The sequence below is a fragment of the Notamacropus eugenii genome, chromosome 2 (assembly GCF_028372415.1).
Source record: "Notamacropus eugenii isolate mMacEug1 chromosome 2, mMacEug1.pri_v2, whole genome shotgun sequence".
Classification (NCBI taxonomy): Eukaryota; Metazoa; Chordata; class Mammalia; order Diprotodontia; family Macropodidae; genus Notamacropus; species Notamacropus eugenii.
In genome coordinates, this window is record NC_092873.1 from 493,210,987 (window position 1) to 493,238,546 (window position 27,560).

General features: G+C 39.7%; 1 protein-coding gene across 1 annotated transcript; it reads left to right on the plus strand.

Moving 5' to 3' along the window:
- Window positions 1-544: 544 nt before the first annotated feature.
- Window positions 545-26,027, plus strand: DNASE2B (deoxyribonuclease 2 beta). Its single transcript, XM_072648868.1, has 6 exons — window positions 545-856; window positions 5,934-6,111; window positions 12,361-12,442; window positions 14,453-14,614; window positions 18,022-18,219; window positions 19,487-26,027. Exons 1-6 carry the CDS (start codon window positions 744-746, stop codon window positions 19,822-19,824), a joined length of 1,071 nt encoding a protein of 356 aa, XP_072504969.1. The 5' UTR covers window positions 545-743; the 3' UTR covers window positions 19,825-26,027.
- The last annotated feature ends 1,533 nt before the right edge of the window (window positions 26,028-27,560 follow it).

Sequence of the window (27,560 nt, forward strand, 5' to 3'; positions counted from 1 at the left end):
TGGTATTACATAGCATATGGAAAGTTGCCCATAGAATCAGATAGAACAAAGTTCATGACTTGCCTTTGATTCATACCTTGGATAGAATATTTCACCTCTTAAGGCTCTATGCTCTTTTGTCAGAAAATAAGGTTCAGAAAGTTTGCTGAATGCATTGGTAAGGGAGTTTCCTCATTAACAAGTTTTCTACCCCAATGAAATCACTGGTCTCATTCCCCAAACCCTCGAAATTATCCTTTTACATCTGGTGAGGCATCTGTGTATCTGTGTGTGTGTGTGTGTGTGTGTGTGTGTGTGTGTGTGCGTATTATGTCTCTCATTAAAAAACAGGTTCAGACTAGGTTGGAGATGGGAGGGTGGGAGAAGAACCAGGAAAGGAATATTGACCCAGTATATATATATTTCTTGGCTTGAAAGGCTCTTTCTGATTATTCACACTACAGAGAACTTGCCCTCAAGGGTTAACTATATTTCCCCTCTTGTCCAAGTTTTTTGAATGACTTTTCAAGGTAGGCAAACAACTCAGAAAAATCGCATCCTAAGCCACTTTGACTGCATTTGTGGTGGGACCATAGAATTCTCCCAGATCCAGCCCATTCTGAAAAGGCAGGGATCCTGGACTGCGTGACGAAACTGAATCAAAAAGTGGAGTTGATGGGTCTCGGAAGAAATACCTTTTAGACAACTAGTCATCTTTTTCAAAGTTGTCCTTTCTGGCATTTCCTAGAGAAGGCAGACAGAAAATGACAGCGAGATTATTAGGCGTGGGCTTCACTGTGCTCTTTCTGAGCTCCTGTGTGCCCGTGGGGGCAGCTCAAATTTCTTGCAGAAATGAAGATGGTGACGCTGTAGATTGGTAGGTAAAGAAAATTCATAGTCTGGCTTTTGCAAATAAAATGCACTGGGCTGACAGATGAAAGGACTGACTGTGGAATCTTTGGGGCCCATTCTCTCCTCTTTCTCCTATCTTCCACCTTGCCCTCCAAAAGACAGAGGGTTCACCTGCAGTGATATTTTTGTACACTGAACAGGAATAGATGGGAATAAGAGAGAACTGCTTCCCCTGGGCACAGACAATCTCATGTAGGACCAACTCTACAACTTATGATCTTGGTCTACACCTCTCAGAGGAGGCTGAGAAGTGTAATGAGATAGATGCTCACATAGTTATGTCAAGGATTTTGCTTGCTTCCTCACCAAGGTTCTTCCAGGCTCCCATTCAAAGAGTCCGAAGAAGGTAGGGAAAAATAGTTTTCCTCTTAACATGGAAAATAGGCTTTTCCCAAGAAGAATAGGGAAAATCAACATTATGGCCTACTCCCTAGTGCACTATTTGAATAACCTTGGTCTGTAAGAGCAGCCGCAGCAGCTGAATGGCATGTCATTGACATCAGATGACGTTTCAAGGTGATAGGATATAGCATTGCTTAGTTCAGATTGCAAAATCATCATAAGTTCTCAGAAAACTCTGATCACTCTTTGACTCTTTCTAATTGAGAGCAAACAGGCTGATGGTTCAAAGGATAATAGATTGAGAGTTCAAAGGGACCTTAGAAAACATTGAGGCTAGTCCTTTCATTTTTTACAGATGAAGAACTAAGGCCAACAAAGATTATGTGATTTGTCCAAGGTTAAACAGGTAACATTTGAACCCGTATAATTATATCAAAAATGTAACCTTGAAAACCTTATTTAAATAGTAGCTATTATTATTATTATCCAAACGTCATTTATTAAGCACCAACTGTTCCAGATACTCCACTAGCTCCTAGAGTTGCACTAAAACAAAGATTTTTAATCTGGTGTCCAGGAATTTTATTTATTTTTAATAGTTTGATAATTGTATTACTATATAATTGGTTTTCTTTGTCATTCTATACATTATATTCCATACATTTAAAACCATGATTCTGAAGAGTCCCTAGGCTTCACCAGACTGCCAAAAAGGATCCAGGAAAGAAACCAAATTAAAATTTAGAATTGTTGCACTAGATGACCCCTAAAGATGCTTCCAGCTCTGTAGGCACAGTCTTGACTCTTGGTCCAGTCATTTTTTTTACTATCCCATATTCTTGCCTATGATTTATACAAAGTGACAGTAATGTAAAATTCACCTTTTTCATTTCCACAGGCAAAAAATGAATGTGAAAAAAGGTGGAAAAAATTCCCAGAACATAGAATTTCCTCCCTTGGTTTAACGCACAATAGACAAAGTGTCCAAGGATGAGATCCCCATGGGCTAGGAGAGATCCTGACTGCTTTCAGAGTCTTTCCTTTCAGAGAAAGGTCTGCTTAGACAATATATGTGCCTACAGAAGGATGTCATTTACTGCAGGAATGAAATCAGCAGGCATCCAAGTTGGGGGACGAAAACTTCATGTCTCCTCCTCTTTTTTCTCCAGCACCCAGCTGCTCTGACCTCAATACCAGTTGGTCCCAAATCCAATAAAACATGGGAAAGAGGATGGGAGGGTATTAGACTTCCAGCTCCCTAGATTATTGGTCACAATATCATGGATTTAGAGCAGAAAAGAAACTTAGATATCGTGTCCAAGCTATGCATTTTATATTTGAGGAACCTGGCCCCCGGGGACATTTGATTTCCCTACCGTTGCATAGATCATGATTAACAGGCATGATGTGACCTTGGAACAAGTGTTCTGACTCCAACCTAGCATTCTTTCCACTGAACTGTTTACCCTGGAAAGGCTCTATTTTGGGGGAACATGGGGGTGAGGAGTTTCAGAAATTCTTTCCAAAACGAAAAGCAATCTTTTTTCCTTTTGTACTCACAAGGGTCTTTTGGAAACTCCATTTTATAGGCATAGGAATCAGAGCTTCTGGACAGAACTTGAAGTGGTTGGAATATCTGAGCATTTGGGTATGTCTGGGCTACTCTGGACAAATTTGCAGGGTATAGAGAGACAGAGATTTACCTGCACTAGGGGTTCTTAGACTTTGTGTGTCATAGATCCCTTTAGAAGTCTGGAGAATCCTAAAGAGTCCTTCTCAGAATAATGTTTTTCAATACATAAAATCAAATTCATAGGATTACAAAGAAAACCAATTATATTCAATAGTTATCAAAAAATTTTAAAAATCATGGAACCCAGGTCAAACATTCTTGATGCTAAATCCATGGGTAAGTTTTCTCATTTGCTAAGGAGCTCAATATTCAGGTACAGTTCCACTGGAATTAGGTCAGAAGGATGTTTCTCTTAGGTCCCATAGTTTCCCACACACACCTCCTGGGAGGAGGAAATGACAAGTTTACAAGGGGAGACACAATCTTTCCAGTTGTGTTCCACTACTGATTTTGGATGACTAGCATTGAAAAATATTGCCCACTTCCTGACAGAGGGGTGATAGACTCAATATACAGAATATGATACATTTAAGGGCATGGTCAGTCTGAGAATGTTCGATGATGTGTATTTGTTACAAAGGTTGATTATCTTTTTTTTTTCAGGGAGGGGAGAGACAGTAGGGAGAAAAAATAAAAACCTTTTTAATTGGAAAAATCAGATTTAATTTTTTAAAAAATTACATGCCAAAGTGCTGACCCCTTTCCAGGGGACAGACAAGCATATTCAGGCCATCAGCCCTCACAAGGCCCTCATAAGTATTAAAGAGAGAGGGTGTGGTAAAAGCATCTTCCTTCTGGCCTTCCTTGCTCTGCATATTCTGAAGCTGAAATTTGTTAAGGGAAAATAGCAAAAGCCAGGAGACAGAGAGATATCATATTGGACTCCTGCATATATCATACACTCAAGTTAACCTCAGAATGGCTGAGGAAGAGGGGGAAGGTGAATACTACAGAGAGTCAGGGATTGGGGCCTGAAGCAAAAAAAGAACATTATTGCCAATGTGAAAGAAATTCTAGAAGAGAGCAGGGAGTGAGAGGGATTTGGTAATATGGGTGTGAAGGAGAGTTGGGATAGATGGTAGGCATAGGGTGGGGATGCTGCCATATTTTATATCTTCTGATGAAATTAATTATAGAGAAACCATGAAGGTCTGCCCTCCCCTTTGCTAGAATAGACCTTAGCATCTAGAGAGAACATTGCTCATTTCTATCCCTTTTGGTCAGAAGGTTTTAAATAAGTAATGCTTCATTTGTATTTTAGATTCATAACCTGACCAAATATGATCCAATGAGATAGTATATACATATATATATAAAACCTTAAATCATTTTATAAATATGAGCTATTATCATATCCTGGTGACTATGCAAATAAATAAATAAATCAGCAAATAAATTCCACTAGAATGGGAGCACTTCTGAAGACCAAACTGTTGTCCACTGTAGACCAATGCTTGACACTGATCCATAAAAAGTTGAGAATATTTTTAATGGATGTCTCTACCACAAACAGAGATGCCATCTAAACTACATGGAATGAAAAACTTTCAAAATATAGAGATGTAGAAAAGGAGATCAAAATCATGTCTAAATCTTGTTCAATCTTGTTGACTTGTCTGCTACTGGAGAGGTACTAAGGATGTTTTCAGTGAACTTATAGAAAATGAACTTATATTGTTATTGTTGAGTCATTTCAATCGTGTCTGACTCTCTGTGACCCCGTTTGGGGTTTTCTTGGCAAAGATACTGGAGAGGTTCACATTTTGTTCTCAGATCATTTTCCAGATCAGGAATAGGGCTAAGGGGCTTACCCAGGGTGACACAGGTAGTAAGTGTCTGAGGCAGAATTTAAACTCAGAAAGATAAGTCTCCCTGATTCAAAGCCCAGTGCTCTATGCACTATGGTGTCACCTAGCTATCCTGACCTTGATAGTTTATTCAAGTATTTTGAAAGCTATGCTGACAAATGTTTAGCAACTGGCTCCCTGAAAACACATTCAATTTTTAAAAGTTTAATATGAATTATTCATATTTTCTAAATCGCTTTCTAAAGTCTAAGCAGTCAATAAAACAATAAATCAATCCCTGTTTATAGTGTATAAATGCTCATACTGAAAATTGAAAAATCAGCTCTCACCGAGCAGGGCAGGTATTTTGTTCACCTGTTTAATAGAGTTTTATAGACAGAGTGCTGGGCCTGGAGTCAGGAAGACCTGAGTTCAAATCTGGCTTCAGATGTTTCCTAACTGGATGACCCTGGATAAGTCACTTAATCTCTTTGCCTCAATTTCCTCAACTATCAAATGAGAATCATATCAGTACCTACCTCCCAGGGTTGTTGTGAGGGTCAAATGAAAAAAAAACCTCATAAAGTACCTAGCACAGGACCTGGAAATAGTAGGTGCTTAATAAATGCTTATTGATGGACTAACTGACATATTATCAGTGAAGTATGACATATGGTAATTATAATAATATCTAATACATATAACTCTTAAGGTTTATGGAGGGTGGTGTAGTTAAGAAGAGTTCCAAACCTGGAATCAGGAAGACTTCTCTTCCTGAGTTCAAATCTGGCCTCAGACACTTACTAGTTGTGTGACCCTGGGCAAGTCACTTAACCCTGTTTGCCTCAGTTTTCATTTCTATAAAATGAGCTAGAAAAGAAAGTGGCAAACCACTCCAGTGTCTTTGCCAAGAAAACCCCAAATGGGGTCACAAAGAGTCGGACATGACTGAAAACTTAAGTGAAGTATCTAAGTTGACCCTCAAAGCAGCCCTGAGAAGTAGGTGCTGTTTACAGGAGGGAAAGTTGAGTCCAAGAGAGGGTAAGTTATTTCCCAGAGTCATACCATTGGTATTTACAGCTGTATTTGAACTCCAGTTATCTTGACTCACAGTCCAACTTTCTATCCATTATTCCATCCTGTTTCTTCCACCAATGAAAGAATTCAAACAAAATGCTCTAAGAAAATTTGAGAATGGTAGAATATTTTTAACTGTGGGGAGGCAGGAATCATAGAGGAGGGGGCATCTGAGTTGACCCTTGGATCCTTTCCTTTTGCAGGTTTGTTTTTTACAAGTTACCCCAGAATAGAAAACAGAAAAGCGAAAGGAGTGGGTTAGAGTACATGTACCTGGATGCTACCACCAGAGGCTGGCAGCGAAGCAAGAGTCTAGTCAATATGACCCAGAGTTTCTTAGGAAGAACATTACAGCAGCTTTACAAGGCACGGGAAGCCAAGGTAAGCCAAGCTTGGGCATGATCTAAAATGATGATGATGAAATAGAGAGCAAAGCAAGTACCCCTGGGGCTTGGGATCATTCATTCAGCTTTTTTATGGGCCAGGCACTGTGCCAGGTGGTGGAAATAGAAGATAAAATCCTACCAGATCTTCAGAAGGCTTACAATCTATTCTCTGGCAAAGGAGGTGGGGAGCCCATAAGAGTCCTATAGGACAGGGTATATAATAGCTGGAGGATCTAGATTTGGGGTCACAGGACCATAGATCCAGAGGTACAAGGGACTTGTACAAGGTACAAGTGGGAGTTGAGGTGGTTTTTGTAAAAAGAGAATCATTTCAGCAAGGTAGAGGCACATTCTAAGCCCAGGAAGCAGTAGCAGTAAAGGCACAGAAATGGGAGAGGACAGGGAAAAAACAGAGGGCAGGAAATAGTCCAGTTCGGCTAGAATGCAGAGTACATGACACGAAATAGCATGAGACTAGCTTGGCTTGTCTAAGCATCAAAATCAATTTAAGTCAGAGCTACAAACTAGGCAGCTGTATGCAAACCTCTGAAAACCAGAGAGAAGACAAGAAGGGACAAGGCCATGCTGATTCAAGGCCTTACGGACCAGGTTGTCATACTGCATAGAGAGGCTAGCTTCTAGTCAGATTCAGCACTCTGTCAATGGCGTCCCTCTGCACGAGTTGAGACAATTCTCTAAGTAAGCCAGTCTGCTGGCTAAGCTATTACTACTCACTTTGTGTTTGCTATGTGATATATTTTTTTCCTTGTATAAACAGAAAAAAATACTCCTTGAACACAAACATAAACTACAATACCGAGCCTCCATTGATAAGACATGAACCATAGGTTGTTTTTTCATTAGTGGTGATCACTATGGGCTGACTCATTCATGAACCATCTCAGGGTCACTCTTATATAGAAGCTGTGTGGCACAGTATATAGAGTGCAGGACTTGGAGTCAGGACAATGTGAGTTTGAATCCTGCCTCATAAACCTGCTATCTGTGTGAACCTGAGCAAGTCACTTAACTTCTATTAGCCTCAATTTCCCTATCTGTAAAATGGAGATAATAATAGCACCTGCCTCCCAGGGTTGTTTTAAGGATCAAATCAGTTAAAATACATAAAGCGAGACAGAATAGAATTTAGAACAGTGGGCCTGGAGTCAGAAAGACCTGAGTTCAAATCCAACCTCAGCCATTTACTCGCTGTGTGATCCTGACAGTTGCTTAACCTTTGTATCAGTTTCCTCATCTGAAAAATGAGGACAATAATGACATCTACTTCCCAGGGTTTTTATGAGGATAAAAGGAGATAATAATGATAAGGTGCTTAGCACTGCACCTTACACATAATTAGAAGCATATAAATGTTCATTATTAGTATTTTGCAAACCTTAAAGCACTACATCGATGCTAGTTATTGTTAACTATGCATCTTTAGTATGGCAAGGCAGTGGGCTAATGAAATGTAGAAATGGATGAACCAAATTGGAGACCGAATTTGTCACATCAGATTTGTAAGCACCATTTTTATGTTATCACAACAAGGCAGGCAGGTTGGTGACTTCATTCAGTTACCCTGGTTGCAGCAGCTTCTTTCTCACGCTCTGATGTCCTGTACCAGGTGTATGTAAGAGAAAAGATTAGTGGGATAGTCAGTGACAGTGTCTGAGACTAGCCTTCATGATTTTGATTTTGTAGAAGTTTTGGAGGATGGGAGAAAGGAGACCTGGAGGACTTTGTTGTGACAGAATAGCCTGGCTGCTGCATTCGAGTGTTTCTGAGCTGCCTTCTCTCTATATCTCAAGTTTGTGTACCACCCATTATGTGCATGTCCTCCACGGGAGGCTGGTCACTTGTCTTGAAAAGAGAATGGATCTGGATGGTGTGGGCTTCAGGCTTGGCTCTGACCTCACAAGCTAGGCAAGCAGGATGAATCATAAGACACATCATTTGTTAGAGTAAGCTTCCTCAGTTGTAAAATGAGAGTAATCATATTTAAACTATCTGCTGTATAAGATTTTGAGGAATGCACTCTGTAAACGTTAAAGGGATTATATAGAATGGTTATATATATAGATACAGACAGGTATATATGTATGGGTATATGTATATATGAATACACACACATATAGCGACTCTATATGACAGACAAATGTGATATAACAACTATAGAGCTGGACTCAGACTGGAAGACCCAGATTATAGGAAAATACAACTAAAAAAATATCCCTGTTCACCTGGGACATCGTGCTCTGTGGGAGTTTACTCAGTTCACCTCAGGATCACCTGTCATCAGGACAGCCCTTTGAGTCTAGGATACCAAACCTTGAGTCCTTCTTTGTGGAATCCTTCCTCTTAGAGTGAAGCCTTTAGATCAACCATAAGAAGAAAGACCCTTCATTCCAAGTCTCTTGACTTTCTACACCACGTGTAACTTCCTGACTATATTCATCACATTCCCACCCAGCTGACCATCCTAGGGAGACATAGAGCCATCATGAAGGATGGAGAATACCTCATTTTTGCTTCTGTAGATCCCAGCAGCTATCCCATTGCTTGCCATATCATGTGCCCTTAGGATCATAGAATATTAGATCTAGAGAAATGGCTACTGGTGATGATGATGATGGTGGTGGTGGTAATGGTGATCCTAATGCCTGGCATATCTTTGGTTCTCATGATCATAGAATTATAGCTAAAAGGGACTTTGGAGCTTATTTTACAGATAAAGAAACTGAGGCCCAAAACAGAAAGTGGCTTACCCAAGATTATACAGGGAATGTGTCTAAGGTGGGATATGAACCCAGTCTTCCTGACTGAGTCCAACACTCTGCCCTTCTGTGTAATGCTGCCTCTACTTAAGAAAAAAATGTTTATTGAATTTAATTGGATTAGAAATAACTGTGGAGGAAATAACTCAGCTTGTGAATCAATCAGTGAATAAACATTTGTGAAACATCTACTATGTGTCAGACGCTGCTAGATGTTGGGGATACAAAGACAAAAATGAAATCGTTCCTCTCCTCAAAAAGCTTATATTCTATTATGAAGACAACCCCCTCCCCCCCAAGCCTCTGTTATATTCTATTTTGTCAAGAGAGATATCCCCTAAAGCAGGGATTCTTAACCTATGGTCTGTGACCTTTTAAAAATATTTTGATAGCTGTATTTTAATAAAATCGATTTCCTTTATAATTTTTTGTATTTTATTTCTGTATTTAAAAATATGATTCTGAGAAAAGTTTCATAGTTTTCATCAGAGGGGTGTCAAAGAGGTCTATGACACAAAAGAGAAGATCCTCCACCTTAAAGAAAGAGAGAAGTTGGATTTTGTAAAGAAATTAAACCATTCTGGTAGAATTGGGAGACAATTGCATCCTTCCTGCCTCCCTACTTCACAAGATGAAAGCAAGGCTTTTAGTCATTGTTCCTTTGAGTCATTAGATGGGGAGCTGCCCATAAGAAAGATTTATGGAAATTATCTTTGTTAGTCATATCTAAAAGCACATCGTTTGTGCCTACCTGAACTTCGGTGCTGTTTAAAACAGAATAAAAAAAATAAGATAAAAATCCCTGAAATATAGCAAGGAATGGTCCTCAGAATCACGGGCTCACGAACTTGGCCTTAGAGACTCCCCTGGATGTTTTGAGAATGCGGTGGTATTTATTTAATGGGAAGATTCACGCAAGGAAATGAAATGTTATGCATACAATTTCACTGTTTTTCCAGGCAGGAAAATATCAAGCTAAAAAAGGTGATAAGCCAATGAAAAATGAGCTGAAGAGAGAGTTTAGGAGAAAAGCTTCCATCTCAATGGGAAATGCTCTATGGGGTGGTGTTCCATCCAGTATCTATATTGACAGCCGCCACCCTCCTTACCATTCCCTGGATGACTGCAATGATCTCCTAATACGATGCAAAAAAAAAATTCTCTCTTTCTTATTTTGCCAGTTGAATTTTTACCTGTCTCTAAAAGCTCAATTTCCTGAAGACAGTCACCATCCTTCCTGAAACAATCCCATTTAGCAAGGCTATCTCATGGGGAATCCATGGGAATCATCCCGGGCAGGGTCACCCCAGGGAGCAGGTATGGGTATGGGCTTTGGAATGGCTCTTCATCCTCCCTGGGATGACGCCGCTACACTACAAAGTCTTTTGTAAGACTTCTCTAATGCATTTACCACATCATTTAGCTATCTAGTTACTCTACTAGTCTTGTCCTACTATTGAATTATAACCTACAGTAAGGCAAGGACTATTCCCCTTACCACCTACCAGCCCCTAACACAGTGCTCTGAACACTTCGACTTCCTGCAGGAAATGGATAAGGCAATGGTCTCCTAAATCAGGCATCATGTCATTGAGTCTCACGGAGGGTAGAAAATTCACTATAGAGGCAGCTAGATGATGGATAGAGTGCTGTTTTTAAGGTCAGAAAGAACTGTATTTAAATACTACTTCAGACACTTAATAACTTTGTGACCCTAGGCAAGTTACCTAAGTCCTTCTCAGTTTCCTCATCTGTAAAGTGAGATTGACTTGATGGTTTCTAAGGTCCCTTCAACTTCTACAGCTGTAATCATTTCCTTTCCTCCATACTTATTGTATGTGCTTTTTCCCTTCTCATATGGTAAACTTAACCATTTATGTGTGACAAATCTCAACTCTTCCAGTAAAATGTAAGGTCCTTGAGAGCAAGAACTACTTTTTGTACTTATTCTGTATCTTCAGCACAGTGCTGGGCTCCTAGTAGATGTCTAATAAGTGCTTATGGAATTTGGATTGGCTTGGATTGGGTTGGATTGGATTCAATTGAGCTGGACTGAACCATAGACATTTTGATTGATGTTTGCAGAACTGAATTGGTTGAAAGGAATACCTAATGAGGATTACCCATTCAATACAGAGGGAGAAAGGACCAGTGCAGCTCCCTAAGGTCACAACAGAGAAAGGACAAGGGCTAATATGGTTGCACATTATAGCTCAGATCAAGCAGTTGTGGAGAAGTAATGATGTATCGATGATTAGCTCCAAGCTCTATTCATAGCATGCCTACATTATCACTGGAAGAAGCCTGGGCATCATCCTCACTGGTTCTTCCTGTTTTGTTTCCTGAACAAATATTTAGCCTTGATTTTATTGTATGTTCTGATTGCTCAATAACAAATCTGAATCTCAAACAAAACAAAACAAAAACAGAAACAAGAGAAGAGTGAGAGGAAAAATCCCTCCCTCACTTCTCATGGTATAAAGCAGTCTAACTGCTTGGTAACAATTATAACCATCAAAATAAGATCTAGCATTTACAGAGCACAGTGCTTTCCGTATATTATCTCATTTTATCCTCACAATAACCTGAAGCATGTGCTATTATGAGTACCATTTCTTACAAATGAGGAAACTGAGGTTGAAAAAAAGTTAAGTGACTCACCTATGGTCACACAACTAGTAAGGGGCTAAGGCCAGATCTGAATACTTTGATAACAACCTAGTTCTGTTCATTATATACAAGGCTCAATTTCCCATCTCCATGTCTTTGCACTGGCTGTCTCCCATGCCTGAAATGCTCTCCCTCCTTATTTCTGCCTATTAAAATAACAACAACCAGCAATGACACCAAAGACAACAACAGTAATAGCAGATTTCTGGTTCTGGAATCAGAAAGACCTGAGTTCAAATCTGACCTCAGATGCTTACTAGCAGTGAGACCATGAACAAGTTACTGAACCACTGTCTCAGTTTCCTCAGCTGTAAATAGGGATCATAATTGCCCTTAACTCTCAGGATTGTTATGAGAACCAAATGAAATATTTGTAAAGCATTTAGCACAGTGTTTGTCACATAGTAGGCATTTTATAAATGTTTATTGAATGATTGATTATTGATTGATTAAGGGCAGGGACTATTTTTGCTTTTCCTTTCCCACCCTGGCACTTAAGCATTCCATGAATGCTTGGTTATGGATTGACTCAAAGCTGGGCACTGCCCTCACTGCCCCAAGCTTTCACCCTCAACTATAACCAGGTCATGGCAGGGCAGAGGCAGGATGACTCCTTTTGGCTTTCTCTAGAGGCTGTAAAAAGCTCTTATTGCTACACAAACTGCCTGTTAAGGGCAAAGATGGAATCTCTAGAGTGTTCAGGAAAACTCTGCATTCCAAACCACAAAGGTAGCAAAGCTGTCTACTGTGCCATGGAAGATTAACTGTTTTAAAAAAATATAATGCGTTTTCTGCAGAACAGCAGCACTGCCTATCTGATATATAACGACAATGTCCCTTGCTCTGTGGATTACAGCTGGAAGCAGGGGCATGCAAAAGGTATGATAATAGCCCTGAGTCTATGTCTTCTGTCAGTGATGAAACTCACCCACAAACTTACTTATTTATTTGCCCTTTGAGATTCATAGAACATCTTCCCCCTGAGAACTCAGAGACCTATGCCAACAATTTCAAAACCAGAAGCCTTCTAGGGGTGGGGGTGGGGGGAATAAAGCAACATCTGCCTTCTTGGGGGGAGGGGTGGCAAGAAGGGAAGTGAGGCAGGTGGTCAAATGAAGAGACCCTACCCCCAGGTACAATGACATATGTGCTAAGAGGTGATGATGCCTGGGCAAGGCAGCACATTCCATCAAGGGAGAGGTTTATGTTGGGAGGCAGCCAGCTTCATTATGCAATATTAATTTGGGCATCTGGCCAAACATTTTCCACTTGAACACAAGCCATAAGAGAGATTCAGAGCTATAAAGAGCCTCAGAATTCATACCGTTCTGACTCTTCATTTTACAAATAAAGAAACTGAGGCTCAGCGAGGAAAAATGACAGGCAGCCCATGGCAGAGCCATCTCCAAATCTAGCCCTCTTTCCGCTGCTCTACGTGGTCTTCCTTAGTTGGTCTATTTCCACTCAGAGTCTACAGAATCACAGAAATTGAGAGAAGGAAGAGACCTGAGGGGCTGTCTAGTCTAAATGATGCATAAAAGATATCCTTGCTAGAGCATACCCAATAAGAAGCCAACCATTGTCTACTTGAAGACTCCCAAAGAGGGAGAACCCTTTCCTCTCGTGAAGCAGCTCATTCCACCTTTGGACATTCTAATTATTAGAAAGATTTTTCTAACACTGCACCTAAATTTTCTTCTTTGTAACTTCTACCCATAACTCCTCATTCCACCCTCTGGGACCAAGAAGAACAAGTCTTATCTCTTTTCCACATCGCAGAGTTCCCCATATTTGAGGGTAGCTTTCATGTCCCCTCACCGAGGCTAAACATCTCCAATGGCTTCCACCTATCCTCAGATGACAGACTCAAAACCCTTCACCAGCCAGGTTGTTTTCTTGATCTACTTTTTTCCTCTTGCAAATGTGCATCCTCTGAAATTGAGTTACTGTTATACAAGTAGGCAGGCTTCCATTATTCTATTAAAGTGAACATGAATGCATTGTGATTGTTTACCTATTTACTTGTGAGAGTAATAGTTCAAATCATATGAAAGAAACCACTGACATGCGCTTATTAACACAGAAGGGCTTTTACACACTTCTGTGGAAAGCTTTATGTCTCATAAGATTATGGAAAGCAATCCATATTCTTCCTTCTCGGATTTTTCTTATTTTCTTTCTAGAGATTTTATGTGTAGATAATTCACTTGGATGGAGTGAATGTTCCCCATTTGCCTTTTGTGCCTCCTTTTGTGTCTTGGCACAATTGGGCAACTCTTCCTACCCCACACATGAGTTTAATTATCTTTAGGTACAAATATACAGACATAAATTGCTTAGGACCCTTTTTTTCATATAATTTTCCTTTGGAAACACATTTCCCTTTGGCTTTTTCTCAGACTTTTGGAAGCAGTTGGGCCGGGAAGACACTTGCTTAAGCTTCCTTTCCTTAACGAGGTCAAATTCCAAGTTAGCAAACTACCTTCTGCCAAAACAAACCCTCCGTGTGGTTTCAACATGGGAATCCTTTTATAACTCTTTTTTGAGAGGCTGGCCACCTTCCTTCTCTGAGGTGGCTAGCTGTCTAAGTTATAGGGAAATTAATTAAAGGATGGAGTCTTTTATGAAACCTGCAAAAATGTCACATGCTCTTTTTTGACAAACAGTGGAGAGGAAGAAATGCTTATTTTCCCAATGAACCATTAACCAAAAGCTGAAACAAAGCTGATCCATGATTAACTTTGAGTTTTACAGCTTCGGGGTGTCTTTTTAAAAGAAAGAGAGACAAAAACCTAGAGAAGTAGAGACAGAGCGATCATCAAAGGCAGAAACACAGCGAGCGAGGACTTGGGTTTCCTAATTTATCTCTATTAACCTTATCTTTGACAGGTTTCTTGCTTTGGGATAAATCACAAGGATTCTGGCTGATTCACACAATTCCCCAGTTTCCTCCTTTTCCTGAAGAAGGCTATAGATATCCATCTACTGGGGAAAAAAATGGACAAATTGGTATCTGCATAACTTACAACTACAGTCAATTTGTAGAAATAGGTAATATGGGGCATGGTGGGTTCTGATGTGGAGAAGGAACTTTTCTGTGATAGGTTTCCACCCAACTGGTCCAAGTATGTTCTCCTGGGGAAATTAACTTTGAAATCTTATACCACTCAAACTCTAAAGAAAGGAAAAAGAAAATATGACCTGCCTAGGAAACTCAGGTTCTAATTTCTTCTTTAAGAAGTTAATATAACTGGGAAGTATTACCTTCCTTTGACTAAAGGATCCTAAAATGAAAGTAGAATCTATGATTGGCTTCTACAATGAAAAACAATATTTGGGGGACAGGGGGAAGAAGGGAGAAGTTTAAAGGAGAAAAGTGAGTTGGATACATAATAAAATGTCACTACTGCACACAGGCCTATGGTAGTACCCCTAATATCTTAGAAAAGGAACTAGACCTGGAAGAAGCCTAAAATCCCAAAAAGAGCAATGACCTGAAAGACAAAGACCTGGGTTCAAATCCCACCTCAGTCAGTCAATCAACAAGCATTTGCTGAGCACAATGTACCAAACAATGGAATATAAATATAAGCAGAAAGAAATCTGGGATCCCTGCTTTCCAGAAGCTTACATTTTAATGGAGGAAGACCACTCACACAAAAGGTCATTGAGAAGGGGATGGGGAATAGTAACAGACAGGGTAGATGCTTATTTTACTATGTCATCCTGGGGAAGTCACTTAAACTGTCTAAATCTCAGTTTCTTCATCTGTAAAATGGGGAGAATAAAATCTGGAGTATCTCTTCTGTGGGATTGTTTTTGAGGAACAAATATCCTACTGTATGCAAAATGCACTGTAAATATTAAAGCATTAAAAGGTTTAGTTGTTATTATTGTGACATTAGACACATAACCTGACTTCTCAGAGGCTTAATCTCCTCAGAGGTTTAATCTCCTTATCTTTAAAGTGGAACAGCTGAGTATGTTAGGCAGAGTGCTGATGCTGGACTTAGGCACTCATATTCTGCTTCTTATACTAATAGTGAGACTTTGGGTAAATCATTTTATTTCTACTTGCATGGGACTGGTGAGCTTCCAGACCTTTGGAGTGCATTCCTTCTGGCATGTCTCAGGGAAACAGTGTACGCTGTTGGCTTACGCTTCTCTGAGAGAAAGGGATATGGCGATGGGTCTGTTCTGCTAGAGTGAGCTGACTAGCACACCAGCCCTGCACACCATGCCTACTATATACCTGTGTGCTTCCAGACTCACCTTTGAGTCATTGATGGGCTGTGACCTATGTTGTTGGGAAGAGTTTCCATACCAGGGAGTTCCCCACATTGACAAAATCATGGATTCTTTTGTATCTTTACAGAGCCATAAAATGAGGGTGTTGGACTATTTTATTTCTAGGATCATTTTTACTTTTAAAATGTGATCTTTCTTTTAGCCGTCATGATATACCAGCAGTCTCCATTATAGATGTTCCAGATGTCTCCTTAAAGACATCTAAGGAAAATCATTCTGTATCTACCTATTTACTATCTATCCATCATCTATTTCTACCATCTCTATCATCGATTTCCATCATGTCTCTGTCATCTCTCTCTCTCTCTTTCTACATCTCTCCCCTCTCTTTCTCCTTCCCTATTCCTTCCTTATCCCTTCCTCTCTCTTTATATCTCCTTCTATTTCTCTCTGTCTCTCTGTTACTGTCTCTACATCTGAGTCTGTCTACTTCTCTCTCTCTCTCTCTCACACTCTGTCTCTCTCTATCCCCCATCTCTTTCTCTTTGTCTCTGTCTCTCTCTGTTTCTCTTTGTGTCTCTCTCTTTCTCCTTCCCCTCCCACTCTGTCAGTCTGTCTTTCTCCCTCCCCTCTGCCCCGTTCCCTCTTTCTCTCTGTCTGTGTCTCTGTCTCTCTGTGTTTGTTTGTCTCTCTGCCTTCATCTCTCTCTCTCTCTCTTTTTCTCTCTCTCTCTCTCTCTCCCCCTCTTCCTCCTCCTCCTCTCTCCATCTCTCTGTGTCTGTCTCTGACTCTGTCTCCCTCTCTGTCTCTGTCTCCATTTCTGTCTCTTTCTGTGTCTCTTTCTCTCTGTCTCTATCTCTCTCTCTCCCTTTTCATCTCCCTCAGCCCACCCCCCAGTAGGAGCTCTGCGGAGCAATGCAGTGTGTTTCATGGGAGATGCAGCAGGGTACCATAGATAGACTGTTGGATTTAGAGTCACAAACACCAGGTTCAGATCCCACTTGTTCCATCCATTGTGGGGTGTAACTCTGGACAAGTAATTTTACCTGTTTGGTTTCTGTTCTCTCATCTGGAAAAAGAGAGGAATTCTAAAAACCTGGCGGCTTTAATTCTATGGACTCAGAATGTCAGGATTTTACTCCCTTGGAGTTTTCTGAATTTTTAAATTTCTGTAGCTGATGCTACAGTGATTCCTGCAGTAATATAGCAGTCATGATTAAAGCTTGTCATTCCCTTGTCTCCTCCTGTTAATTAACATAACAGAAACAGAAAGTGAGAAGAGACTTATCCTGAGAGGTCAGATGGATGAACAGGATTAGACTATCTCTCCTACAATAATAACCACTGGCATTTGTATTTCACTTTAATGGTTACAAATTACTTTACATTTATTATCTCATTTGATGTCAGTATCCTGACCATTTTACAGATAAGCAAACTCATGTGAGTTATCCATGGTCCTGTAGCCAGAAATGCCTGAGGCAGGATATATACCCAGGTCTTTATGACTCCAAGTCACATATTCTGCTTACAAGTGTTACAATGCAAAGAGCACTGGATCTGGAGAAAAACTGGATTTAAATTTTAGTTTGGCCTTTTGGACAAGTCCATTAACCTTTGAGGACCTCAGTTTCCATAACTGTAAAAGGAGAAAGTATGACGAGTTGATCTCTAAGCTCCTTCCTGACAGCTAGGTAGAGTGCCCATCTTGGAGTCAAGAAAACCTGAGTTCAAATCCCACCTCATACATTTACTAGCTGTGTGACCCTGGGCAACCCTATTTGTCTCGGTTTCCTCACTGTCAAATGAGCTGGGGTAGGAAATGGCAAACCAGTCCAGTATCTTTGCCAAGAAATATTTTTGCCAAGAAAACCCCAAATGGGATCATGAAGAGTCAGACAAGAAGGAACAGCGATAACTAACTAAAAGTTCCCTCCGAGATCTAAATGTTATATTCTTAAATTTCCCTCACTGACATTGGCTTCCAATCAATCTCTCTTCTGTATCGTTTAGGCTCAATTAGTCTCACCAAAAATAATCAATTCTTTAATTGGACTAAAGAATTCCATCTGATGGCTACTGAGAAAAGGAGGACAGAGAAAAGAAAAAGACAAATAAGCTGGCGTTTTAAAATTCATGACACGATCTATGCCTCTTAACTCATGCCAGTTTGGGGTTGTTTTCTTTTTTTTGTCTGTTCCCATCCCCAGATTCCCAGCTATTAAGCTGCATTCCAAATATCTACAGCTGCTCCATCCCTGCCACCTTTCATCCGGAGCTCACCTATTTGCCCACACTGTGTGCCGGCTCCCCACTCCCCAGGATCCCTCGCAGGCGCCTAGCCAGACTTCAGTCTCTCCAAGGCCAAAACTTCCTCCACTTTGCAAAATCACCTTATTTTGTTGATGGTAAGAAAAATGAGCATGTAAGGATACATACTAGCTTTGGTGGGTTAGACTCATTTGGGTTGGGGCAGAGGAGATTTTGTACTAAGCTGCTAAGGTGAGGGAATCAATGAGTAGGGAAAAGAGAGGGAAGGGGACCAAGGGCTTGTACTTTGGAGGACTGGAATGGAATCTCCTCACTGGAAGACTTTTATCTGGAGCAAAAGATTTCAGTATCCTCTTGGGCTACTTTGGAATCATTTGGTTTGTATTATGATATCGATCCATGTCCCAGACTCACTATGCTGGCACAGTTCAGTTAGCATTTATGAAGTTACTGCTATGTGCAAAGCATGTTAGCAAGTGCTAGAGATGTAAAGACAGAAAATGAAACAGCCCATGTCCTCAAAAAGTTTCTATTCTATTGGCGAACTCCAACACGTACGTATAAAATAGAAACAAGACAAAATAGAAACAAGAGAAATACAATGTATTTCTAATACTTCTAATATGAACTACAAAAGAAATACAAAAATACTTCAATGAGGAAGTAGGACACAAGCAATCTGAAGAATGAGGAAAGACCTTGTGCCTTCACATAGTAGGTGCTTTAAAAATGCTAGTTGACTGACTAACAGACAGGAGATGGCATCTGTGCTGAGAACTGAAGAGAGCTTATAATTTTAAAAAACAGAGATCAGAAAGGAATAGGCAAACTTGTTTTACCTTATTAGAATATTTATTCTCTTTCCCCACAAGCAGTCTATTGCCTAATGACTACTCTCAAGGTGGTACAGAGGCAATTAGGTGCCAAAGTGGAGAAAATCCTAGAACTTGAGTGAGGAAGACATGAGTTCAAATCCAGCCTCAGACCCTTACTAGTTGTGTGACCCTGGGCAAGTCATTTAACTTGTCTGCTTCAGTTTCCTCATCTATAAAGCAAGGATAACAATAGCACCTATTTCCCTGGGTCATTATAAGGAGAAAATGAGATAATATTTGTAAGGCACTTGGCAAAACTTAGAACGCTATATAAATGCTACCTATGATTACTTCCAAAAATCTTTTTGGAACTGGGTCTGTGCCTTCCTCTCCATTTTTTTTTTTTTATGATATGACTGAACATGTCATGTTTTTGTGACACTGAACATTATGTGAACTGCATCCCAGGGAGAGGAATGTTGGGAAAATATATACCATTCTTTATTTTCAGTCTATGAAATTATCCCTGAGGCTATTATCTAAGGTCAGAAATACCAATTTCATTTTTCTTTCTTCTTCTAACTCATAGATATCTACGTGGCTTGGATGGCTCAACACTTGGAAACCAATTTGCTTGTACAAACTTGGCACCCGAAACTTCCATCAAATTGTTCTCTTTCATACCATGTCTATAACATCAAAGGAATTAGAATCCCAGGACATTCTACTTTTAGTTCCAACTATGATCATGCCAAATGGTGTGTTTCCCAAAGATACTACAAGAAACACTGGACATGCATTGGAGACCTGAACCGCAGCCCATTCCAGAGTCGGAGAGGAGGAGGACTCATTTGTACTCAAAATAAGTACATCTATCTCTCATTTAGAGGTTTGATTCTGCACTATCAGAATTGCAATCAGTCTTAATCAGAGATAACTGTTAGATCATGGAGAATCTATGGGGATTCCTGCTGTCCTTATGATTTATCCATGCCTTATGCTCTAAGAGTCTAGGAGGATACTTCTTTACTATAAAACTATCAACTAAAATATTATTTTCTAAATACCTGTATCATATCACTTTCCAAGAGAGCAGAGCTCATTTTGCTATTTTATATTATTACGTGTAATTTAAAATGTAGAAAAAAACTAGTTCACCATGAGAGGAAGTCAACTCTCAATAATTCAATTGATTATCCAGTGTTCTAATTAACCAGGTCCTTTGATTGCTTTTTGGGATAACTCACTTCTCATTAATATCTCCACGAGAGGATGGACAAGTAAGTGATGACCCAATGACCATGGTCTAGAAAAACCTATCTGCTCCATTGCTAACGCAATTATTAAAAGGAAAATGTTCTTCTTGATCTGAGTTCCCAGGTTTCAGTCCTCAGCACCATCCTGGATTTATCCAGAGGTCTCCATATTCTGACCTCATTGGTAACATGACCACATCTAATAGGGCCTGAAACAAATTCTAACAGCTAGAACTTTCAACCAGTTCATCTCTCAGTGAACAGCCACATGATTCATCTGCACATTGCAGAACTCAATCTCGTGGCCCAGGCTAACAAGCTAGAGCTACATTAGACCCTTCTCATCTTTACTCTGGCTGCTTATCACCAACTAAGAGGCAAGTTTAGTGGGAAGAGGAATGGAGTTGAGAGAAAGCTAGGTGGTACAGTAAATAGAACACTGGACTTGGAGATGGAAAGACCTGAGTTCTACTCTAGCCTCAGACACAACGTGTGTGATCCTGGGCAAGTTAACCTCTACTTCTGTTTCTTCATCTGTAAAATGAGAATATTAACACTCACCTGCTTTCCAGGGTTGTTGTTAGGATAAAATATGATACTATTGTAGAGCACTTTTCAAAATTCAAAAGGTTATATAAATACCAGCTATTATAAATAAAACTTATGCCCCATTTAGGATCTCTGTGGCCTCAGGCAAACCACTTGTCTTTTCATTTGTAAAATGATAGGGTTGTGCTAGGACAGTTCTAAATTTCTGATTGTATGGACTTGCTGTACAATCCTAAATTTTTACTCCCTGCTTCCCCCACCCCGTGGCCCATCCCAACTTCTCCTAATGGCTAAAGTAGGCTCATAGACATATCCAAGGACCAATCACAATTGTAATATTTTTCTTTGTTTTTTAGTGAGTCTACTTATTGAGGGTGTTTCTTCCCATTACTACAAATAAAAATTCATGAGTATTTTAAAATACCATTTGTTTTCATTTTCTTTATCACACTCCAATAATCTGGCAAGAACTTATCACCGAGAGCTACTGTAAACACAAATGAGTGAACAAATGAAAAAGATTTTGAAGTGTTAAAAGTACTAAGTAACACTAATGTCAGACTATAAATAGGAACTTCGGCACTTGGGGAAAATTCACTAGTTTAGATCTACAGTATGACCGGTGCTGTGTTTGGTTGGGCTACGTTGGAGGGCAAAGTCATGGGAGTTGAGGAGAATGAGGAAACGGATACCAGGGTACTTAGAGGGTGGGAGTATAGAATGCAACTATGAACTTAAAATATAGGAAAGTAAGTATGGTGGTCTGGAAGTCCGGGGATTGCAGCAATAAGTCTCTGGTCAGCATAGAATGAACTTTATTATGATTCAGCAACTTTTCCCCTATCCCCTTCTTTCTTTCCTCCCTCCCTGCTATTCTCCTCTTTCCTCTTCTCTCACCTTCTCCCTTTCTCTTCTTTCCCTTCTATACTTCCCTTCTTTTTTTCTTGCAGTCCTACCTATTTCCTTGCCCCCTCACTTCTACATTTTTCTTTTCTAATTTAAACATAAAATTTTCCTTCTCCCTACCCAGCACTCTTTCAATGGACTCACATACTGCCTTGGACTGTAACTGATTATGTAGCAATGGCAGTGAGACTGGAGAGTCTCTTTCCCTGGAGGCTGATAAAGCTAAAAGACATACCTTTCCAAATGGGATAGTTTAAATTAAGTCCTGCTTTGAAGCTTAATGAATTCTATAGGTCCTATGTACCCCAGAGATTTTAGAATGTTTAATCAGATGGTCCCTCTCATTACAACTGGGCCCATGCTTGAAGCCCATTCAGCTTGGTGGGACTTAGAAGACCTTGCACTGTGCCAGCAAAGACTTTGAAAGCTCAGGGTCACTTTTGTCCAGCAATGGTCAATCCATTAGATGCTCTATGACAATGAGCAATTAAGAATAGATACTTCTCTTGCCAACTTCAATTTCTTTTCTCCTAATAGAAGAAATTCTTTATTGCAGACTCTTTTCAAACTCTGCAAGAAATAGCCATCTGCCTACACAATACTTGATCATTCATCCACTTTCATTCAGCAAACAAATACTTAATGCATATCTCCTATGTTCAAGGCCCTGGTCCTGCTTACAATTCAGACACAAAAACAACTAAAGACAAGGCAGCCTTCAACAGTTGATTCACAAGGACATTTATTTGGGGCTAGGATAATGACAGTGACAGAGCTAAGATTAAAATCCAGTTGTCCCAAGACTTAGTCCAGTTACTAGCCCAAACTAGCAGTATAACATTAGGCAAGTATAGTCCCCACTTTGTGCCTTAGTTTCCCCATTTCTTAAATACATATGTATATTATATATATATGTATATATGACAAGATGATCTAAAGCCTACAAGATCTGTCTATAACCTATGAGAACATTGACTTTCACTGATGAGAATGAGTATCCCCTTTCTAGTAACCCATGTATTGTACATGTCTCTTCACTACGCATCTTTTCCCCAAAACTAGAGTAGGCCATTGGGTTCCAGCTAAGGGCAAGCCACTTTAAGTTTATACTGCAAAAACATTTACTTCCCAAACAGCATTGATTCAATACAAATAATACTATGTCACGTTTAACAAATAAGTGTGTGTGCTTGGGGGTGGGTTGTCAGGAACTGTTGACAGCCTTATGCCTGTTAATTCCTCTGTTTCCTCCCAAACTAATTCCAAATGCCCAAGCCAAGTGACATACTCTAACTCCAGAAAGCAGTGCCATCACTAGAGCATGAAGGTTACAGGAGCCTGATGGGGTTGGGTTAGGTAGCTGGTGGTGGGTACCATTAGGTGATTGAGGGAGTCTGGCAGCCCACTCTGCAGTAAGGGGAGATAGTACCCTCTCATGTCACCACATTGGACCAAGCCCCAGTTGTCCTTGAGTTCGTCAACATTGCTCTAACCAACAGCAAAGATATTTCTAAAATGTTCTCCAGAGCTAACAATAATCAAAAAAATTATTAACTTTAGTGATTTTACTGAGTTGTCTGGTTACCTTGATTCAAGGGTATCAAGAGAATTGAGACTTTATTCCCCGTCAACTCCCTTTTTATAGATGAAGAAAAAGCAGATAATTATAAGTAGATTCTTCTCTGCCCCCGACTTGCTGTATGACCTTGGTAAAATCACTCTACATCTTTGTTTTTCAGCTTTTCTATGTACATAGGTGTTGGTACTGGTTTTGGAACTTTTTGAATTATTGTGAAGATAAAATGAGATAAAACCATTAATGTACTTTGAGTTCTTTTTTCTTTTTAATTAACCAAATAATAATAGGGAATAACAAAGAAAAACAATCAGGAAATTGACTAATCAGGGTTTAGTTTAAGCTTCTGTTATGAAAATGAACACTGTGAGCTAAAGAATCCCTCAGTTAGTTACAAGCCTGGTAAAACGAAGTGTTGGCTGAGCCTGCCTTTCTGTTTCGAGTTGTATTAAATTTAAACATATTGGTGGAAATTCAAATATATTTTTGTTTACTTCTGGCCACTAATTTGTTGCTCAGTCATTTTTCAGTCATGTCTAACGCTTCATGACTCCATTGGTGGGTTTCTTGGTAGGGATACTGGAATGGTTTGCCATTTTTTTCTCCAGTTCATTTTAAAGATGAGGAAACTGAGGTCAATAGGGGTATGTGACTTGCCCAGGGTCACACAGTTAGTAAGTATCCAGGTCAGATTTGAACTCATGAAGATGAGTCTCTCTAATTTCAAGTCCAGTGCTCTATCCATTGTGCCACCTAGCTGACCACTAATAGATTTCATCAAAATAGACTATATGAGTTGACCCCAACCAGTATTACTCAGATTTCTCAATCATCTGATTCAACTGATTTGATTCCAAGTGACTTCGTACTATTTCCAAAAGTCAAATCCATCTTCAAAATCTTTGCTACCATCAAGGATATCTGAAAAGATGTGCCATAGACTCAGAAGGCAATTCCAAAAGGAGAATTGGAAAAAAAATACCTTGAGCCATACATTGTCAATATAGTTTTATATCCTCCTTAAATAAATACTTTGAAGGGGATATCATTCATTTGGATGTGTAAATTCTAGAATATGTGTCTTTTTAAAAAAACAAATCATATTACTGTACTATTTAACTTTCTATATCTATATGGTTTTGAGGAAGAATGACTATTTCAGTGTCCTTTATTTTCAAAGATGATGCTACTGATCATCATTTGTTTATATCAACCAATTAATAAGCATTTATTAAGCAATTATTTGCCAGCCATTGTACCAAGCTCTAGGGTTAAAAAGACAAAAAAATGGAACCATTCCTTCCCTCAAATCACATATCTATTGAAGGGAGACAACACATACATGTTACGAGTTTACAAAGGATAAATGTAAGGTAATTGGGATGAGAAGCACATTAGCAGGTGGGGGGGATGGAACAGGAAAAACCTTATGTAGATGATCATGCTTGAGAAGAACTTTGAAGAAGACCAGAAAGTCTACTAGGAGGAGAAGAGGTGTGAAATCATTCTAGGCCTGGAGAACTAAGAGATGTGTACACGTACATGCTGTCCTACAGTATGGTGTGTAGATATGACAATGATCAATGGATACTCTTAGCATCTCTCTTTTGGGAAGTGATTTGGGGGCATCACTGACTTCCTTGTGGGGTCTTTTGTGAGCAAGTGAACAATCTGTTGTCGGCCTGAACCCCATCTCATAAACAGATAACTTTGCTCACAAGAGAGGGAAAAAGGCATTTTAAAAGGATTTGAAAATACATGGACTTTAGGGAAAAAATCAAAATCCACACACCAATCAAAATGACACATAAATGAAGACTGTAATTCTTAGCACTAATCTGAAAGATACAAATGCATAAGCACCAGATTATTAGCAAAATAACTCTTTTTAAAAACTCAACACCTACTTTTTTTTTTCCCACTCACTAGGATGATCAGCCACAGACATGCCAACATACATGGACACATTCCTGGGTCCTGTTACACCTTGGCATGAGGCCACCCAACCTCCCCCATAAAAAGGGGGAGGGGGGTTTGCTATTTGTTTTCTGTCCTTGGCAGTCAGAGCAACAGAGAGAGAACCTAAGGTAGATGACAGAAAGGAGGGAGGAAAGATTCTTCCCCTCACATGGCCACCAGAGCGTAGAGAGAAAATGATGGAAGAACACAACACTGCTCATTGTTCCTCCACCCTCCAGGGAAGAGATGGGAGGAGAGACATTCTTAGACTTTCTAACTCATTCCATTCTACTGGTCTTACAGCTACCTTTTTTCCTAACAGAATTTCTATAGTCTACTCCTTAGATCCTCCTGAGGACAGAGGCGGGTGGGGGAGGGCCAGGGAGTTTGTGGATGAAATTGTACATTCAACATTCAAACAACATTCGAAATGTTGGGTCAGATCTGAGGATCAGTGGGTGCTTCCCCTCTTCCTTTGGCAAGGATGTAATTTTTAATTGTGAAGGACTAATCCTGTTAAGAACAGAAAGCTGACCCTTCATCACAGTCACATAATCCATTGCTGACTGCCTTTCTAAGGTCTATTGTTTTGGTTGGCACTAAATAGTCAAGGAATATATTATTGTGTCCTCATTCCAAATAGCTAAAGGTAATGAGATGTCAATCAAAAATTATGATATTGCCAAGGACAGCTAAGCATGCAGACTCCTAACAACAGTGGAAGGAGTTTTGTCAGTTTCTGCTCTGTTAGATTTAATTCCCTAATTCCTTGGTAAGCCAAAAAGGAGGGATTTGTAAACACTTTCAAGAAATGATCTTCTCTACTTATTCATTCAATCTCCCCCAGCCCTCTAATCAAAATCCAATTGCATGTAAGTATGTGTACACCAAAACAAATAAAGGAAAAATTGAAGTCAGCAGCAGATTGTGCACTTGGTATCTGGGACAAGGCCAATGACAAGGTTAATCTAGAGGGAGTGATTCATGCCATAGAACTCTCCACCCCGCGCCCCCCCCCCCCCCTTCCCTTTTAAGCCCTTAGCATAATTCCCTTGCCTTAGGTAGAGAAAGTAAACATCTATCTATGCCCAATACAACTTCCCTCTCTCCTCTCTATTGTCCTTTTCTGACTCACCTCCTCGGTCCTTGTCTCATGTGAAAAGAGGTTTTGTTTGTTCTATATGTTTCCATGGAACTCTTTAAAGGAGGGATTCCTAAACATTTGTATGTGTCAGGAACTCTTTCAAGTACTCTGATCACACCTCTGGACTCCTCAGAATATATTTTAAGAAGAAAATGCACAAGATTTCAAAAGAAACCAATTATACAAAATTAAAATATTTAGATGTCAAAATATTTATAAAAGCAAGGTCATGGGCCCTGCTTGAGAGCAAATCTTATAGGAAAAAGTGTAAGTGTTACTTGAACTAATTCTTAATGCTTAGTTTTTAGGACTGGAGTATAAACATCTTTTTGCTGCTTCTGCTGCATAGAATTCTTTTTGCTTTTATAATTTCATTGGTATAGGAAGATCTTGGGTGAGGAGTCACCCGTTATTAATGTAAATAAGCAACTATTTTGCAGCTGACTTTGGCAGGCAGAGCAGCAATGACTATTTTGTAATTGATAATCTTAGAGAGTTGTCTAGGGTACTGAGAAGTTAAGTGATTTGCCCAGGGGGTCACATAGTAAATATGTGTCAGATATCGGACTTTAAACTGGATCATCCTTGACTCCCAAACCAACTCTCTGTCCACTAATTTTTGAGACTTCAAACTGGGTCATCCTTGGCCCAATTCTCTGTCCACTAGTTTTTAATCACTGAGGAAGAATTAAGGTCATGTTTACCTAAACTTGAAATAACCAGTCCTTTTAGTGAAAAGTCATAATACCAACAAAAAAAGAAATTCAACTGAAATGTCTACTTTTCAATTAATGTTGGAGCAGTATAGATCCATTTGTAGTCTCTTATATTCTGTAGGTGCTAAGTGAATGTTTGTTTGAATTGAAGTGACCTTACTGACATAGCCTTGTATAAGATCAAGCTTAACTTTGCTGAATAATTAGAGAAATCTGAAGAAGAATGTTAAGGAAGTAACTAGTGCTCAAAGAAAAAGAGGAAGCTATAAATGTACTCTTCACTAGAAACCAAGATAAACTCTTTGCAAACATTCTCATTGTGAAAGTGCCTGACATGACTTCAACTGTAGCCAGGCTGGAGGGCACTGGCACAGTTATTAATAGAACCAGCACAGAGAGATGGCTCTGTAGGGTGTGGTTAGGACTATGTTAGCTAAAAAAAATTTACTGTGGCGAGCAGAATATCAGAATAGCAAACAGTAGACTCTGTCTCCCACTGGGAAGTTGGATGGTTGCATGCTAAGAAACATCCAACTGAGCCTAGGAACATGTATATG